The sequence below is a fragment of the Coenobita brevimanus genome, chromosome 66 (assembly GCF_032717465.1).
Source record: "Coenobita brevimanus isolate Jiangsu-jjx chromosome 66, ASM3271746v2, whole genome shotgun sequence".
NCBI classification, from domain to species: Eukaryota; Metazoa; Arthropoda; class Malacostraca; order Decapoda; family Coenobitidae; genus Coenobita; species Coenobita brevimanus.
Genome location: NC_137019.1, coordinates 21,505,152 through 21,525,693, shown reverse-complemented (window position 1 = coordinate 21,525,693; position 20,542 = coordinate 21,505,152). Strand labels below are relative to the sequence as shown.

The 20,542-nt window shown below is 40.3% G+C and overlaps 1 protein-coding gene across 1 annotated transcript in view; it reads left to right on the top strand.

The window, feature by feature from the left end:
• The window catches only part of LOC145405306 (1-acyl-sn-glycerol-3-phosphate acyltransferase delta-like), a 122,163-nt gene that overhangs the window by 13,033 nt on the left and 88,588 nt on the right, over positions 1-20,542 (top strand). The window contains exon 2 of the mRNA XM_080276727.1: positions 12,108-12,277. Coding sequence (XP_080132853.1) covers positions 12,108-12,277 — 170 coding nt within the window. The remainder of the gene's footprint in view (positions 1-12,107; positions 12,278-20,542) is intronic.

Below are 20,542 nucleotides of genomic sequence, written 5' to 3'. Positions count from 1 at the left end.
GCTTATAATGCCTGTATTACTTTTTGAAAAGCAATATACTCTTGTACTACATTTAAATTCGTACCAAGTAAATAAATAAATACCGTTTATGAGTGGTGTGAAATAGTTACCCTCCCATAGAACTCGTTATCTTTGGTGCCAACCTGTTAGAAAACCCAGTCAGGTAAGGAGGTACTGCTACCTGGATCGAGTATTTTAAACCTTAGGTGAACGATTTCTCTATGAATTTTCGATGTTTCTTACCAAAAGCGGAGGTTTTAGCCAAAAAAAATTTTTCGAAAATACCTCGGGATTGGGGGGTGTCGGAGGTGCGAAATAGCTCGGGATGTGACTGGTTAAGCACTATATCACAAATCAATATCGTGTGCCGCTGCACACACTCCTCACTTCCTGTAACTTTAACATTCCTCACTAACCTCCTGTCAACCCTCCTAATCAGAAAATAATCAATCCGACTGCTATTTTCCCCAGACTCATACGTAATTAACCTACTCTCTCTTTTCATTAACTGTGTGTTACACACAATCATGTCCGTTGCCTCCCCAAACTCGAGTATCTTTTCCCCTTCCTCACTCCTTATACTATAAGCACATCCCCCATGTACTCCTTCATAACCTTTTGCTGCTTCACCTTCATGAACATTTAAGTCCCCTCCCAAAACCACTATCTCATCATCCCGCATACCACCTACTAGACGTATTAAATAATCCCCAAATCTGTCTTTCTCTGCGTCATCCAATCCTGCCTGTGGAGCATATGTCAGTATATATATACAGTAAAACCTCGATATAACAGACTTCAATAGACCGGAATTCGCTTTTATCGGACTCGAGGAGCTACCAGACTAAATTTCTATATATCGGAAAAAGTCCGATAAAGCCAGAAGCAGTTCGGACTGCCTGACCACTTCAGCTGTGTTCACCACGATCAGGTAAATAAAGGACATGTTTATCAGTGTATAATATAGTATTATTATATATATTATGCCATTTGCTTAATGTAGTGAAGTTATAACAGTACAGTACCGCAATGGCAGTCAAAACAGTTTAAAAACTGTTCATGCGATCCGGACTAATGTCTGATATATTGGAAAATGTCCGGATTAGCAGGGGGAAGTCCGGATGTCGCTTTTATTGGAATTTCGCATTTTTCGGAATGGTTTCGGCCCCAATTAGTCCATTATAGTGAGGTCTTATTGTGTGTGTGTGTATATATATTCACTAAAAGATCAAACTCTCCAAAATGGTTTGATGGCAATTGTGCCAGAGCAACAGCCCAAAAGTCATTAGCATATAACTCTTACTTAAAATAAAAAACACCTGAATCACTCTCCCAATTTAAAATTGCTAGAAATCATGCAAAAGCTGTATTAAATCTATCTAAATCAAACTTTCTTCAAAAGCAAGCATCAAAACTACTTAACAACCCTAATGACAATAGAATATTCTGGTCAACTCTTAATTCTTTCAATAATAACTTTAACAAGTCATCTTCCATTCCCCCACTAAAATCTTCAGATGGCAGTATTACAAATGACCCACGTGGGAAAGCAGATATCTTTGCTAGTACCTTTGCAAGAAACTCTACCATAGATGATACCAGCCAGAATGTCTCAGTACTGGAACTTGATTCTCCCGAAATTGGCCCACTTAAAATACAGACAAGATTTGTAAAATCCATCCTAGGCAATTTACCTACCAACAAAGCTCCAGGTCCAGATGGAATTCCGCCAATTGTTTTGAAAAAGTGTTCCCCTGAACTTGCCTCTGTCCTAGCTAAATTATTCAGACTATGCGTACGTACTTCTTTATTCCCAAATTCATGGAAAGAAGCCAATATCCACCCAGTTCCGAAGAAAGGAAGTTCGTCTGACTCCTCCGATTACAGACCAATAGCTATCACATCTTCTCTTGGTAAGGTATTTGAAACTTTAATTAATAAGCATATTGTTAAACATCTTGAATCCAACAACTTAATTAATGATAGACAATACGGTTTTCGCCACGAAAGATCCACCATTGACATACTCAATCTCTTAACTCATACCATCCATCAATCAATAGATCTTTTTGGAGAAACTCATGCAGTAGCTCTTGATATCTCTAAAGCTTTCGACAGAGTATGGCACCGTTCCCTGCTGTCCAAACTCCCTTGCTATGGACTAACATCTTTTGTTCCTTTGATTTCTTCTTATCTTAGTGACAGGAAAATAAGAGTAAAAGTAGATGATGTATATTCGAATTTCCACTCAATTAACGCCGGCGTGCCGCAGGGATCAGTTCTGGCGCCAACCCTATTTCTGGTTCATATTAATGATCTCTTATCTGTCACTCACAATCCCATTCACTCATATGCAGATGACTCAACACTACATAGTTCATTCACACTCAGACATCCATTTACAAAATCTAATATCTCTACCTCTCAACTCAGTACACCCATCTCCATAAATGAAGATCTATCTACAATCAGTGACTGGGGACAAAACAACCTTGTCTCTTTTAATGCTAGTAAAACTAAATATATACAGTTTACTAATAGACAGATATTGCCAGACTCGTACATTACCTTCAGTGCTACTAATATTCCCATCCCCAAAAGTATTGAAATTCTTGGTGTCTCACTTAACAGTGCCCTCAGCTGGACCTCTCATGTCAGATCACTTGCTAAAACCGCCTCAAAGAAACTTGGATTATTGTACAGAGTCCATAACTTCTTCGCCGATGAGCAGTTAGCTATAATTTATAAGAGTCATGTGCGCTCTCAGCTTGAATATTGCTCACCCTTGTGGAATGGTTGTGGAGAGGTTGCATTAAGGCAACTAGACAAAATTCAGAATAAAGCTGTTAGAATCATTAACAACCCTGCCATTACATATAAACTACCTCCCCTGCAAGTAAGAAGGAATGTTGCCTCCCTTGCATTATTTTACAGATATTTTTTTGGCAAATGCTCAGACGAAGTTGCGTCCATGGTGCCACCTCTCCATGCCTTCCCTCGTGCTACACGGGCATCTGGTAGCGCTCATGACTGGAATGTCACTCAACCATATTGCAGAACTTCTGCCTATCAGAATTCTTTCATTCCCCGAACTGCATCTCTCTGGAACTCGCTTCCCCAGAGTTGTTTTCCTCCAAATTTCAACCTACAACTGTTCAAGTCTAACTGTTACAGATATTTTATGAACAGAGGACACCAGTAATCTGGTGTATGGATTATTTTTTTTTTCTCCATTTTTTTTTCCTTCCTCCGTTCTGTTGTTAAAAAAAAAAATATATATATATATATATATATATATATATATATGTACAGTAAGCTCGCCCGGAACACGTTCTCGCCGAACGCGCTCGCAGTTATACACGGTTAGTGCTGGGATATGTATAAGATAACATAAGATTAAAGAACCATTACAAAAAATATATATTTACGCAAGAGAGGCCTTTGATAGGCCAAATCCTCGAACATCAGCTCAGCATGCACGGTTTGTTTTGATCACGTGATGTGATTCGCTGTACTGCTTTTCCTCAGTGCTGTATTTGTAAGTTGAATATTTACAGTACTGTCCGGGTAAGTTTATGTGTAAGTTAAAGTACAGTACTATTAAATAACGTTCAAGCAAGAAATAAAGTTTTATAACCAGTTTTCTGATAGGTGTCAGAATATTACCTTTTTTATTTGTTTGTTAAATATTTGCTGTACTGCTTTTCCACAGTACTGTATTTGTAAGTTAAATATTTACTATTCTGGTATGCACTTGTAAGTTAAAGCACTTAAAGAAAGTTAAAGCATTAAATAAAGCCTTGTAACCAGTTATAGATTGCACACGATCGGTGGGTTCCAAGACAATTCGCCATCATGTCAATTCCCCGTCAAAACATGAACGATTCCTCATCAGGACAATTCGCACCCTGTATGATTCCCCGTCATTCTATAAATATATTAATTAATCAGTGCTTTTATAAATATACTTATTATTAATTAATCAATACTTTAATAACTATATTTCAGGGGGATCCATCAAAGTATATGTTGTCTTGTTGTGGCGGCGAACTGGCATTACAGCGAATAGTCCAGAAATCATTTCGCTCCCTAGACTCCCTAAACGTGGTATTTTGCTGTTATCTGCCATTGGTAATCAATATGAAACACTTTAAGTGGCTAGAAGGTTTATTTAATGTTATAACTTACAAATACAGTACTGCACAGCAAAACTTCTACATACAAATACGTAAACACAAGGCAACATTCTAACGCTGACTGGTTTCGGCATCGGAATGTTGCCTTGTGTTTAGGTATTTGTATGTTGAAGTTTTGCTGTGCAGTACTGTATTTGTAAGTTATAACATTAAATAAACCTTCTAACCACTTAAAGTGCTTCATATTGATTAACAATGGCAGATAACAGCAAACGACCACGTTTAGGAGATCTAGGGAGCAAAATAAGGAGTAGTTAAAACTTACGCGGTTTCGTGCTGAACGCACCACGTTAGGAACGAAACCCACTCGTTGGGGGCGAGCTTGCTGTATATATATATATATATATATATATATATATATATGTATGTGTGTGTCTATATATATATATATATATATATATGTGTGTGTCTATATATATATATATATATATATATATGTGTGTGTCTATATATATATATATATATATATATATATATATATATATATATACAGTATATGTATATGTATATAATATATTATATATATATATATATTTATATATATATTTTATATAATATATATATACACACTATACTATATAGATATCTCTTGTATATATATATATATATATATATATATATATATATATATCTATCTATCTAGCTATTGGCAGACGCCATAATCCCGCATGGGGTGGCCATTGGACTCTGAGGTATCTGTTTTACAGGGAGGAGCACTAACCCTCCACCAACCCACTTGACACTTAGGGAGCACGTATGGTTTGGTTATATGGTTACTACCCAGCGTTGTAAATGGTTTCTTGGCTTACAGGAAACCATTTGGCTTGTCACTAAATGTAAAGCCACCTGTAACGGAAAGAAAAGCATTAAGTAGTGACAGGAAAGATGAGAGAAATAGGAAGAGAGTAGGGCAGGCACAGAAAAAGAATGATAAAGGCTAAGGAAGAAGTAGGCAGCATTACATCTAGTGAGTGGATGATGGTCGCCACCACCTACCACTAATATATATATATATATATATATATATATATATATATATATATATATATATATATATATATATATATATATATATATATATATATATATATATATATATATATATATATATATATACTGTATGTATATATATATATATATATATATATATATATATATATATATATATATATATATATATATATATATATATATATATATATATATATATATATATATATATATATATATATATATATATATATATATATATATATATATATATATATATATATATATATATATATATATATATATATATACAGCTACTGCAAATTGACTTAGGACCTCCCCCCACAAGGTAATAAAAAACACAGAAATCATTGTAATGTATATCGCAATGTTTGTTCATGAAATGCCATTCATTAATGTGAAATCATGTTTTCCTTATTTTTCAGGACCAATTGGATGCATTTTGGCATGGAATCACTAAGATCTCTAAAGTAATCTAAGGACATTTCTTTGCACCAAACATTTGTCAGTTCAGTCATCCAGTTGTCCAGATTGGGTGTCTTGTTCTCTGCCATGATTTTCTTCATCTTTGCCCAGCAGTTTTTTATCGAATTTAGATCCAGACTTTGTCAGGCCAGTCGAGGACCTCAGTCTGATTATCCTGAAGCCATTTTGTCACCTTTCTTGACTTGTGACATGGCCTGAATCGTGCATGAAAAAGTCGCACCCATGAAATACAAAAAAGTTTAACAAATGATCTTTCAGAACTTGAATATACCGGCCACCATTCATCATCAAGTTTTTAGGAAGAAAGTAGAGGCCTCCCCTTGCCGTTTCACCTGAGAAACTCCCCCATACCATTACTGGTTGTGGGTGCGTTAAAGTCGGCACTGTGTAAGCAGGGTCATATCGACTACGGGAGGCAGGGCGACAAACCTTTTCAGAATGCACCTGGAACACTTGAAATGTGCTTTCATTGGAGAACATAACTTTTCTCCACTCATCCGATGTCCAGTGTCCATATTTCTTGGCAAACTGAATGCGCTGCTTCTTCATGCTGTCACTGAGAAGCGGTTTCTTGGCAGCGGTGCGGCTTGGCAAACCCAGCTCCTTCTGCAAGCGGTGTTGGATAGTTCAAATTGAGACATCTTGTAACAGCTGGGGATGCATTCTCTTCAATTCTGCTGCTGTCAGTCGAGGATTCTTGATTACTTCCCTCTTCAGAAGCGTCTCTGTACCTCTGAAAGTTGTCCTCTTCTTTCCACCGCTGTGCTTGTTGTCTGGTACGACGTCAGGTGGCAGCCCGAGCTCTGCAGCAAGAATCTTCTTGACGGTTGACTATGTGCATCCAGTACGTTTACAAATCATGTTAATACGGACATTATCCTGCCTCGATGCAATGATACGGACCCTCTCATCCCTTGAGCGGTACTTTCCAGGCATGACAACTTGACTCTAGAAAAATAACAGGGCAAACAGCAATGCATATGAAAGAAAGAGGGAGGTGCAGTCTCGATGGGAACATATACTCCCACTTTCGCTCTGGGCAAGTACTGACGTGCTGAGTGTTCCACCACCTCCTGCCAATGCCAGAGGAGTTGCCAGTTACTTCTTGCCCAAAAAATTTACTTGGTAGAGGTGGAAACACAAAGCAAAGACAGAAAACTCTCCCATAGCAATTATGTGTGAAGGTCCCAAGTCAATTTGCGGTGTGTATATATATATATATATATATATGTATATATTATATATTATATATATATATATATATATATATATATATATATAATATATATATATATATATATATATATATATATATATATATATATATATATATATATATATATATATATATATATATATACAGTATATATGTATATTATATATATATATATATATATATATATATATATATTTATATATATATATATATATATATATATACTGTATATATATATATATATATATATATATATATATATATATATATATATATATATATATATATACAGTATATATGTATATTATATATATATATATATATATATACATGTATATATATATATACACAGTAGAACCTCTCTCATTCGGACTATATGGGGGGAAGGGTTGTCCGAATTAGCAGATTGTCCGGACCATCAGGGTAATCTCCAGTTCATACCAAACTCTATCTACATATGGTATGTTTGTTAATTATTAACATATGTGGCATGTGTTAACCCTACGTAACTGCAAAAGATGAAAGGATACCGGTACTAAAATAACAAAACTAATCATGTACGATAGTTTTGTATTGCATAATTTACAGGTAAGGCCATGACAAGAAACTAGCCCACATTTTAAACTGTAGTAAGTGACTAAGGCCCGTGTAGGCAAAAAAATAAATTAATTAATTAACTGTAATATTTGGAATAAAAATAAATCTTATGTAGGCAAAAAATACATTGTCATCTTTGGCATATTGATAACACCCATATGGGCAAGAAGCTAATGTCTGATGTACAAGTAAAGCACATTTAAGTACAAAAAATAACCTACAGTAATCACTAAACACTGCAGAATATTCTGACCCATTTTTGTGTAAGCAAACTCCTCCTTTTAACACCTTTATTCATTACAGAAGCTACACTTGCATTAAGGGGCATGGTAAGGAGGATTAACTTTTGAATTACAGCGTAAAAATATAAATGGTTGGTGAACTAGTTGATGGAACGAATGCAAGTGTGTGTTTAAACAGGTGCCCATGTTGCGACCTAGCGTGATCCGAGAGTAAATGAATGACGATCGCTTTCCGCGCCGATACTGAAAATGACTTTAGAATTACTTTCAACATATTTTTGGAGCTCATTATTTTTAAATTTTGTCCGGATTAACAGAAATCCGGATTAAAGGGGTCCAGACCAAAGAGGTTCCACTGTATATATATATATATATATATATATATATATATATATAGGTATATGTGTATATACCATATACAGTAATACCTCAATATATGATACTCTAAGATGCGATACCTTGGCTAGACGACTGGGGGTAGAAATACCACCATACCCCGCCTAACTATGGCCAAACCCCGGTTTAATGATGGGTTTTGATTTATTCTTTAACCAATTTTGGTGATATTTTAGACTAAAATTGTGTGTTTAGGTTGATTTATAAACTGTTTTTAGGCTAAGATTAATGTGTTTTAGCCATAGGTGGGGTGAACATTGTCATTTTCTTGTATAGTTTACTAAACTTGATTTTCTCCAGATTATATATGACAATTTTTAGATTGTATTTGTTGGTTTTAGTGAGTTATTTACAGGTGTTAGGCTTAGGTTAACTTCTTTTACAGTTGTTAGGCCATTTAGATTGGCTTTAAACTTGTTTCTGGGCTCATTTGGATGGGTTTTGGACTTCATTGAGGGGGGGGAACCCAAAGCTGGTAAACACTCCCCATTACTTTACATGTTAAAAGTACCCCATTATACAGTACCCCTCCTAACAATGGGATTTTACTTCTCAATAGGGTGGAGTCAAAGACTTTTCATCTCATCAGCTCTCCTCCTCTTACTGACTCCCTTCAACTTTGGCCTCTTCGCTGCACTGTTGCATCTTTATATCATTTCTGTCGCTACTTTAATGGTCACTGCTGCTCTGAGCTGTCAGCTTGCATCCCTCCACCTCAACGATGGGCGCGTATCACCCGTCTAGTAACAAACTCTCATCCCTTTTCTGTCCAGCTGTCTAATGCAAGAGTTTACCTTTACTCCCAGTTTTTCATTTATACAACAGGTCAGCTCTGGAACTGTCTCCCTCTGTCTGTATTTCTTACTTCCTATGATCTCCAGTTTTTCAAATGCAGTGTGTCCAGGCATCTCAAAATGATCAGATCATGAATTTGGCTCTCTTTTTTATTGTTTTTGTTTTTTTTCTTGGAAGGCATGGTTTCTGGGCTTATGGCCTTTGGTTCCTTCTTCTATCTATCTATCTGTCTATCTATTGCCAGATGCCTTAATCCCGTACGGGGTGGCCACATACAAATTGCCTCCACGTCGCCCTGTCCCCCGCCATTTCACTGCCCTGCTCCCAACTCACACCCCCCTCTCTCATATACCTCTCCACTCCATCCCTCCATCTCATCCTCGGCCTGCCCCTCCCTCTCCCCCCCTCCACCTCACTCACATACACTCTTCTTGTCAGTCTCTCACCCTCCATCCTCTCCACATGGCCAAACCACCTCAGTATGTTCCTCCTGACGCTTCCTATCACATCCACACCACAATGCTTCTTTATATTCTCATTTGTCAGCCTGTCTCTCCATGTGACTCTACAGGCTCGTCTTGAATAACTCATTTCCACTGCTCTCACTCTTGACTTGTGTCCTTCCAACAATGTCCAAGATTCACTTCCATATGTTAGAGTTGGTATCACAATACTGTCATGTAGTAACTTTTTCACTTCCATGCTCACTTCCCTGTTTCTTATCACTGCTTTCAAGGAACCAGCAACCTTTCTTCCCTGCTGTACCCTTTCAAGCACTTCACCCTCCAAACTTCCATCGTTACTCATCACACTCCTCAAGTACTGTACTTAAACGCACTCACATTTTCCAATTCCTTACCATCCAGCCTCACTGTACATTCACTGGCTTCACCTCTCTCGAAGACCATCACTTTACTCTTTTCTACATTCACCTTTAGATTCCGTTTCTTACACACTCTCCCAGACTCATCCACCAAGCCTTGCAGCTCCCCTTTGTCTTCACTTAACAACACAGTATCATACGCAAACAACAGTACAGGGAGTTTCCAAGCACTATCTCTCTCACCAGGGCCACTCCAACATCCACTACCCCACCTTGTATCTCTTTTATTACCCCATCCATGTACAGATTGAACAACCGTGGAGACATGACACATTCCTGTTTCTACCCAACCTTCAAAGAGAAATATTCATTCAGTTCACCATCCACACACACTGCAGCCTTAGCACCATCATACATACTCTTCACATCATTCAACAACTTCCCATCTACTCCATATATTCTTAATACTTTCCACAATCCTTGTCTATCGAATCTTTGATATGGTTTCTCCAAATCCATGAAGGCCGCTACAACTTCTTTCCCTTCTCTAGAAACTATTCCACTAAAGATCTAAGAATGAATAATTGATCTACACAACCTCTTCCCTTCCTTAAACCTCCCTGTTCATCTCCAACTAATTCCTCTGTCATTTCCCTAACTCTGTCAGTAAGTATCCTGCCATACACTTTTCCTATTACACAAAGAAGACAAATGCCCTTATGATTACCACTCACTTTGTTTTCCCCTTTTCCTTTGTACAGGGGAATAATTATATCTGACTTCCATTTCTCTGGGACACTACCTTCCTCCCAGGCCAATCTGCACATCTTTCATATCTGTTCCACTACTTTCTCTCCCCCATGCTTCATCATTTCATCACATACTCCATCAATTCCTGGGGCTTTCCCCAATTTTACTTTCTTCATTGCTCCCACAACTTCTGTCCTACTGATTACTTCCCTTCTCACCTCCCTCCTTCTCTCAGCCATTCCCCAGCCACTTATACTCACATTACTTCCATTCCCTATGTTCAACAATTCCTTAAAGTGTTCTCTTCATCTGCTCACTTTTCCCCCCTTCTCCACTAGCAATCTACCATTTTTTATCTTTCACTCACCTGCTAACTTCACTGCCACCCTGTCTTACTGTCTTCATCTCTTTTCAGAACATTTTCTTACAGTCTCTCCACATGACACTCAAATTCCTTCCAAATTCCTCATCCACGCTCTTCTTACTCTCCCTTACTAATCTTTTCACCTCTCTCTTCCTTTCTACATATAACGCCCTGTTCTGCCTCTCAACTTCTTCCACGCCCCTGTTTCTCATCCATTCATTGTATGCTTTCTTCTTTTGTGCCATAGCCTGTCTTACCTCTTCATTCCACCATGGTGTTCCTTGCACCCCCTTCCATCTTGTCAACACCCCACACACCACATCACATGCTGCACATATTTCTTCTGTGAATATCTTGCACACACCTTCCACGTCTCCCATCTGCTCCATTTCATATTTACCCAATCATTCCTTCCTCCTCGCATTAAAAAAAAAAAAAAAAAAAAAAAAAAAAAAAATCGTTGAACTGGGGTATATCTATATGTGGTCATGTCGAGAGGATGGAGAGTGAGAGACTGACAAGGAGAGTGTGTGAGGTGAAGGGCAGGAGAGGGAGGGGGAAGCCAAGGATGAGATGGAGGGATGGTGTTGAGAGGTAAATGAGATAGGGGGGTGTGCGCTGGGAGCAGGGTAATGAAATGGTGGGGGACAGGGCGATATGGTGGAAATTTGTTTGTGGCCACCCCTTAGGGGATTAAGGCGTCTGGCAATAGATAGAACGATAGATATGTTAAACCTTGCAACATCCCTCCTCTTCTACCCAGTGCTACATTTCTTAAACATATAATCATGTAGTCACCACAAAACTTTCATCCAAGTACTGTAGCATCTTTCATGAACCACCTGAGAAACTATTGTACCCAGAGAGACGTGTACTTGTAGCCAGACTATGCTGTGGTCACCACCCTTCCCTGCTGCAGTACCTATACAAAATACAACTTGCTGAATATCTAGTGTGTCCATACTGAAGTGCAGCCCCACACACCACAACACAGTTCCTCACCTCACATGCCACACTATTGCATCACAGTTCGTCAGCATAACCTCAACAACATACTCTGGGAGCAGCCAGATGTAGTGGCTGGCTTCCTGCAATTCACTAGGTTCACATCCAGATGAGGCTGGAGTTGCAAGAGTAACAATAACAATAAGCATTTGTACATAAGAGAGTTTTGCTGGTATAGAAGCAGTTGTAATCTGTTGTGTGATTAAAGAACTTTTACACATTGCAGAGGTCCTGTTCCTGGCTGAGTGGTGGTCTGGGTCTGATGTGAGAGTGTTCACTTCTGATGAATCATATCAGAACTGGGGCAAGGAGCATGCACTTATCATCATGAACCACACCTTTGAGGTCGACTGGCTCATGGGATGGATGGTAGCAGATCGTAGCACCACTCTTGGGGTATGGCTTATTTGATAACTTCTGTTTTTTTAAATTTATATATGTTGATTGAAGAGAATGAAAGGGAGATGGAGGAAAGATTTAGGAAGTGGAGAAATGGTATAGGGCACAAGGGCTTGAAAGTATTCTTTCATCCATCATCCAATCCTACTTTGCCCCATGAGGAATGTAGGAGCCTTGGGCTAAGCAAATTGGTCCTGATATTTAAGATGAGAATGACCAGCCTCACTCATCCCTGAGTGGCATTACATGAGCAGTAAACCCCAACCACCCCTTGGATATAAACCAACACAGGCTTAATCCGATTGGAGTGCTGTAATTACCCACTAAATCACCGCCAAAATTTGGTTACTTGGTTACCACCCAGCATAGTAACCATTTGGCTTGTCACTCATGTAGAGTCACCCACAGGCAGAAGGAAGAGGAAAGAATGAAGGAAAGAAAGACAGAAGAGGGAGTGGTAAGTCACCTGTAGGCAGAAGGACGAGGAAAGAATGAAGGAAAGAAAGACAGAAAAGGATGGAAGGATAGAAGGATGGAGAAGAGGAAAGGGCTGACATCCGAGAGCAGCACTACATCGAGTGTGAAAGTAAATGCATATAAAACAAAGGTGATGGTATGTAGGGTTGGTATTGGGAGAGTGGCCTTGTGCATTTTGCCACAAGGGCGTGGGAATAAATTCCATCCTGTATAGTGTTTGTGATAAGTGGGGACATTAGGGATGTAGTGGTATTAGAGGTAGACTGCGAGATAATGCTGATTTCATGAGTGCAGTGTACAGGGAGAGCACGTGGAGATTGTCAGGCATGAAAGGATTGATCTTCCTGGTGAGTGTCTCAGGTGTCTGGAAGAGTTTTGTTGCTTGGGTTACATGTTATTTGCTGTAGGTGGGGCTGGAGCTAACTCTGTGGCTAGAGTGAGGAATGGTTGGAAGGAGTTCAGGGAGCTGTTGCCTATCCTGACAGTGAGAGGGGTTTTCCTACGTGCTACGGAATCATTTTCTGTGACAAGTATTAGGAGTGAAATGCTGTATGATAGTGAGACCTGGGCAGTAAAGGAAGAGGATATTTGCAGGCTTAAATGTACAGAAATGGCAGTGATCAGGTGAATGTGTGGTGCATTCTTGAATGTGAGGCCTGGGGGAGCTAGGTTTATGGTGGAAAAGTTAAGAGGAAGGATGGGACTGGAGTGTATTGGTGCTGTGATGAGAAGTAGATTGAGAAGGTCTGTGCATGTGGAGAGGATACGGGATGACAGTTGGGTGCAGAATGCGAGAAGTGTTAATGTTTGGGGTAGGGTTGTGTGGTCTTAGGGATGAGGGACTGAGTAGGGAGACTGCCAGAGATTGAGTAGCTTGGAAGGTCATCATTATGTGACCATTGGTGATGCAAGGAAGCATGTTGGAGCCTTAGAAATGCAATGAAAACACATTGCTAAGTGAGGGCACCTGCTGTCCAATCATTCAATGTAAAGCTGCCTTCAGGTGCCTCGACATGATTGACAAGCCAGATTGTTTCTTGTAAATCAGACAAGCACATGATTTTTAATAAACTAACACTATACAGCAGATGTCTGGTGGTCTAGCTAGTTAACCCCTAAACCGCGGAGTTGTTTTTGCTTGACTTGCGTGTCTCACGGGCATATTCGCGCTCCAACACACTCTCTAAAAATATTTGCCAAAAATCACTTATTAGTCTTAGATTATTAAAATTACATATGCATATGGCACATACCTTCAGCTTTCTCATGGGATGTTTGTTGAGCCTTCGTTGAGTATCGTAGGACTTGTGGAGACCTCTGCAGTTGGGTAACGAAGTCTCCACTTTACACTTCCCAACAACCCGTAATATGATTACCACAGCCTGATATTATCACTAGAAACACAATTCTATGATTCTCAAATAGTTTAGAATCCATACTCCAAAAAAAAAAAAAACACTGTGAAAGCAATGAAAATTATGAGCGTGTATGACCTTCCCACTTGCGATCGTTCGCCGCTGGTATTCTGTCATTTATTATTTATAAAAACACTCACACTTTATATTTCTAGTACTGTATAACACTTATATGTATCTACAGTACTCGTCAGAAGTATTCAGCGTTGTCCGCCGGGCGCGCAATACTTATGGCCCAAAAAGAATCACCCATTTTTTGGGGTAAGAAATGAGCCACAAGTTTGAGCTCCGAGCATGACGTCACAGTAGCCTGAGGCCTTCCGACACGCTGGTTGGTTCCCGCCTCAGTTGCCCACGGGCTGCCTGAGAGAGAGGAACTCCGCTGAGTGTCCCTCTCAAATTGCGCCATTTTTTACCGAGTGTCCCGCAGTGTTTTGGCCTTTAAAACTTTGTTATGGCACCTACCCGTGAACTATCGAGTGAAATCATATCCCAGATCATTGCTCTAAAGGAGGCAGGCCACCAGACAAAGGAAATTAGTGAATTGGTTGGTGTGGCACGATCGACAGTGCGTCGTTGGTGTGCGCGGTTTCGGGAGGAAAACAGTGGTGAAGTTCCCACAAAGAAACCGAGGTCTGGTAGGCCTAGGAAAACTTCTCCAAGGTCTGTTAATGTTTTAAAACGTGCAGTGGAGTTTAATCCTCATGTGAGTGCAAGGAAAATTAAGGAGAGCAACCCAGAAGTGTTTGGTGAGGTGTCAGTGAGAACAATGTCTCGTAGGGTGCATGAGCTTGGTTACACAAGTCACAGGCCTGTGAAAAAGCCTCTTCTCTCTAGCAGCCAGAGAATTCGTAGGCTTGCCTTTGCTAATAAATATCTAAATTGGGGTGAGGAGCAATGGTTGTCAGTGTTGTGGTCTGATGAGGCAACGTTTAGTGTTACCTGTAACAGAGGAGCACGAAAAGGTAGTAACCCACTTGACCCACGGTATGTAGAAAGCACAGTTAAACATCCTGATTCACTCATGGTATGGGGTTGTTTCTCAGGGAAGGGTTTGGGGAAGCTTGTTGTACTTCCCAAGAACCTCAGAGTGAATCAGGATGTTTACCTGGAGCTTCTGTGTGATCATTTACCAGACTCCTTCGAGCTAACAGGTGCACGAGTGTTTCAGCAGGATGGTGCACCTGCTCACAAGGCCAAATCAGTCACCAATTGGCTTCGTGACTGCGAGGTATCATTCATGACAGACTGGCCAGGAAATAGCCCAGACCTCAACCCGATTGAAAACCTCTGGTACCTCGTAAAGAAGAGTCTCCAAGGGAAGGACGTGAGCTCTCTGCCTAAGCTGGAAGCCGCCATTCGTGACTCCTGGGACAAAATACCGCTCCAGCACCTCAGGAGCCTCGCCCTTTCACTTCCAAGACGTCTCAGGTCCGTGAAGAAACGTAAAGGCTACCCTACAAAGCACTAAAGGTAAATACAGTAATCCCTCTAATATCCGAACGCCCAATATCCGAACATCCCCACTAACCGGACATAATCCTCCTGGGATCCAATATTCCCAAAATGGGCCAAAAACCACAAAAAATTCGAAAAAAATCGGAATTTTTTCCCTCCCATAATTTGAAATTCCCGCCTGGCGCCAAACAGCTGTTACACCATGGTCCCTTCACTCCTTCCTTCCTCCCCCTCCCCCCTCCCCTGTCAGGTTGCCATTTGGTATTTTTCATTACCAAGTGTGGGCCAATTTGGTAATGAAAAATCGTTTGGTAATGAATTAAAATAATGCATTACCAAATGGATTTTTCACATGTATGAGGATACACAGGATGGAGATGGTGGATTGTTTGCTCTCTCTGATTAATCTGCTACCCTACACAGTGTGAAAATAATCAACATGGTGTTAGTTATAAGGAGAGTGATTACATGTATTTCCACTTGTATATATAATTAGTGAAGAATATATGCTAGCTTTACAAATTTGGTAATGAAAAGTTATATTTGACAATGAAAGTTGAGGAGATTGGTAATGTGGCTGTTGCGATCTGGCAACTGTGTTACCCCACCAACATCAACAGTCACAGCTTAACTCCGATGGAGAGCAGATACTCATAACAGTGCAAGCCACAGGTGCTTGTTCTTTGTGAATAAACAGTGAATAAACTGCAATACCTTGCCACTAGAACACACAGGAATTTACAGTGTTGTGCAGTGTTAAGAAATTAGAATTTAGAGTGCAGAGGATTAACTGTGGACTGCAAACTGGCGGTTCAAACCAGTCCAAGAGCAAGGGACTTGTAAGTACCCAGAATGTTTAATATTGTATAAACTCACCTCTAAAACCTCATTTTATGGTTCTTTTGCATTTATTTCAGTCTTTTATGTCCCTTATTGGTGTGATTTGGGTCTTAAATAGGTGCAATGCATGTCCAGAGGGAGTTGTATAGGTGTTTTTCAGAGTCAGGGTCCATAAGTACAAGTCTATAAGCTGGGGCCCAATATCCGGACAGGACCACTATCCGGACCTGCCTATGGCTCTATTGATCCGGATATTGGAGGGGTTACTGTAAAATGCATTATTTTTATGTTTTTTCAATGTTGAAAGGTTTGTTTCTCAGGAGGGACGCAGGGCGCTCCATACTTCTGACGAGCACTGTACAGTCTTTATCCATAAGTTTCCTTCAGTAATAGTAGTTTATTGTCACTGTAGGCATTCAGTTTCTCTTTTAGTAAAATACATAGCATTCACTTTCTCGTCCTGTATACTAGCGTCGAGAGTGAATCTGTCACTTTCACTTTCATAACTCATAGTATTCATACATGCTAGAGTGAAACTTTCACTTTCATTACTCCTAGTATATACACTCGTATTTTTATATTACTACTCATTTACTTTTCTATTTACATTCTCTATTTAATTTACATTACATTTCTGTTTTATTTACACTGTGTTATGCACTGTCACTTGCATTAACTTATAAAACTATTTTCCACTGTTCACTTATATTTACATTCATTGCTTTCACTTGCTGTTTACATATTATTTACACATTATTTACATTTCCACTTGCACTGTTTTACTCACCAGAAAGATCGTAGTCACTTTCTATCATTTTCCTTGATGAATTAGCCAGTTCACGTTCCACAGCAGTCACTTAGCCCTTTACTCCTTTCCACACGAGGTTTAGTAGGGGGTAGAGGTCACAGGGCCCCTTGCATGGGGCTTAAAAGCGGCGGAATTGGACAGGCGCGAATCCGACGTGCTTTCACCTTGAAAGACGAGAGTAAACTGAATACAGTGTGGTGGCCTGCCTAGGGGGAGTGCAGTGCTGCCAATGTCAGCTTGGTGACAGCTGCTAATATATATGCAGTGAAATGATTGGCAGGAAATCTAGACTATCTATCTATTGCCAGACGCCTCAATCCCGTTCGGGGTGGCCACAAGCAAATCGCCTCCATGTCGCCCTGTCCCCCGCCATTTCACTGCCCCGCTCCCAACTCGCACCCCCCTCTCTCATATACCTCTCCACCCCATCCCTCCATCTCATCCTCGGCCTCCCCCTCCCTCTTCCCCCGTCCACCTCACTCACATACACTCTCTTTGTCAGTCTCTCACCCTCCATCCTCTCCACATGGCCAAACCACCTCAGTGTATTCCTCCTAACTCTTCCTATCACATCCACATCCACACCACAACGCTCCTTTATATCCTCATTTGTCAGCCTGTCTCTCCATGTGACTCCACAGGCTTCTTTTAAATAACTCATTTCCACTGCTCTCACTCTTGACATGTGTCCTTCCAGCAGTGTCCAAGCTTCACTTCCATACGTTAGAGTTGGTATCACAATACTGTCATGTAGTAACTTTTTCACTTCCATGCTCACTTCCCTGCTTCTTATCACTGCTTTCAAGGAACCAGCAACATTTCTTCCCTGCTGTACCCTTTCAAGCACTTCACCCTCCAAACCTCCATCCTTACTCATCACACTACCCAAGGACTTAAATGTACTCACATTTTCCAATTCATCACCATCCAACCTCGCTGTACATTCACTGACTTCACCTCTCTCAAAGACCATCACTTTACTCTTCCCAACATTCACCTTTAGATTCCGTTTCTTACACACTCTCCCAAACTCATCCACCAAGCCTTGCAGCTCTCCTTCATCTTCACTCAACAACACAGTATCATCTGCAAACAACAGTACAGGGAGTTTCCAAACACTACCCTCTCTCACCAGGGCCACTCCAGCATCCATTACCCTACCTTGTACCTCTTTTATTACCCCATCCATGTACAGATTGAATAACCATGGAGACATGACACATTCCTGTTTCTACCCAACCTTCAAAGAGAAAAATTCACTCAGTTCACCATCCACACGCCCTGCAGCCTTAGCACCATCATACATACTCTTCACCGCATTCAACAACTTCACATCTACTCCATATATTCTTAATACTTTCCACAATCCTTGTCTATCCACCCTGTCATATGCTTTCTCCAAATCCATGAAAGCCGCATACAACTTCTTTCCCTCTCTAGAAACTTTTCCACTAATGATCTAAGAATGAATATCTGATCCACACAACCTCTTCCCTTCCTAAAGCCTCCCTGTTCTTCTCCAACTAATTCCTCTGTTCTTTCTCTAACTCTGTCAATAAGTATCCTACCATTTACTTTTCCTATTATACTAAGAAGACAGATGCCCCTATGATTACCACATACTTCTTTTTCCCCCTTTTCCTTTGTACAAGGGAATAATTATACCTGACTTCCAATTCTTCGGGACTCTACCTTCCTCCCAGGCCAATCTGCACATTTTCCACATCCATTCTACTACTCTCTTTCCCCCATACTTCAGCATTTCACCACACACCCCATCAATTCCTGGGGCTTTCCCCAATTTAACTCTCTTCATTGCTTCCACAACTTCTATCCTACTGATTTCTTCCTGTCTTCTCACCTCCCTCCTTCTCCCAGCCATTCCCCAGCCACTTATACTCGCATTACTTCCATCCTCTATGTTCAACAATTCCTTAAAGTGTTCTCTCCATCTACTCACTTTTTCTCCCTTCTCCACTATTAATCTACCATTTTTATCTTTCACTCCCCTGCTAACTTCACTTCCACTCTGTCTTACTCTTTTCACCTCTTTCCAGAACATTTTCTTACTGCCCCTCCACTTTACACACAAGTTCCTTCCAAATTCCTCATCCGCTCTCTTCTTACTCTCTCTTACTAATCTTTTCACCTCTCTCTTTCTTTCTACATATAACTCTTCTCTTCCTCTCAGCTTCTTCTATGCCCCTATTTCTCATCCATTCATTGTATGCCTTCTTTTTTTGTGCCACAGCCTGTCTCACCTCTTCATTCCACCACGCTGTTCCTTGCACACCCCTCCGTCTTCTCTTCATCCCACACACCACATCACATACGTGCACATATTTCTTCTGTAAATATCCTGCACACATTTTCCACGTCCCCCATCTGCTCCAATTCGTATTTGCCCAATCGTTCCTCCACTCCTATCTTATACTCTGCCTTTTTCTCATCCTCTTGTATCCTTTCCACTCTCCTTACAAATACTGCTTCTTCCCGTCCTTCCCTTCTTCTATTTCTCCATCCTAATTGGACCTTGATTCTGGCCACCAAGTAGTGGTCAGAAAGTCCACTCCCCCAACCTCTATAAGCTCTTGCATCCAGTACACATTTTCGCATCCTTTCATCCACACACACACAATCAATCATTGCCTTCCTTTCATTCAGTTCACCACCCACCCTTCTCATCACTCGCGATGTATACCTTTGGATCATTTTGTGCCTGAAGAGGGTATTGGCTATCACCAACCCCCTCCCAGCACAAATGTCCACTAATGCACTGCCATTCTCATCTATCTTAGCAGACACACCCCACTCACCAACTCCTCCATCCACCTTCACATTCTCTACTCTAACATTCATATCACCGATCAAAAACACTCTCTCATGCCTTCCAAACTTTTCCATGCACACTTCCACATTTGTCCAGAACTCTTCTCTCACTTTGCTTGCACGATGTTGCGTTGGCGCATACACACACACAATTGCCCACATTTGTATTCCAACTTTCAATCTTACCCACACAATCCTTGACCCAACTGATCCATACTCTCTTATGCTCTTCTTCCATCTTTTACTCACAACTATACATACTCCTTCTATTGCCCTCTCATTCTCACCTACCCCTGCCCATATACCCCATCCATACTCCCATTCTCTCACACTCTCACCTTTCCATTTCGTTTCAGTTATTCCGCATACATCAACTTTCGCACCCTCAGGCACCTGGACAATCTCTCTCTCTTTCACCTCATCATTCGCTCCCCT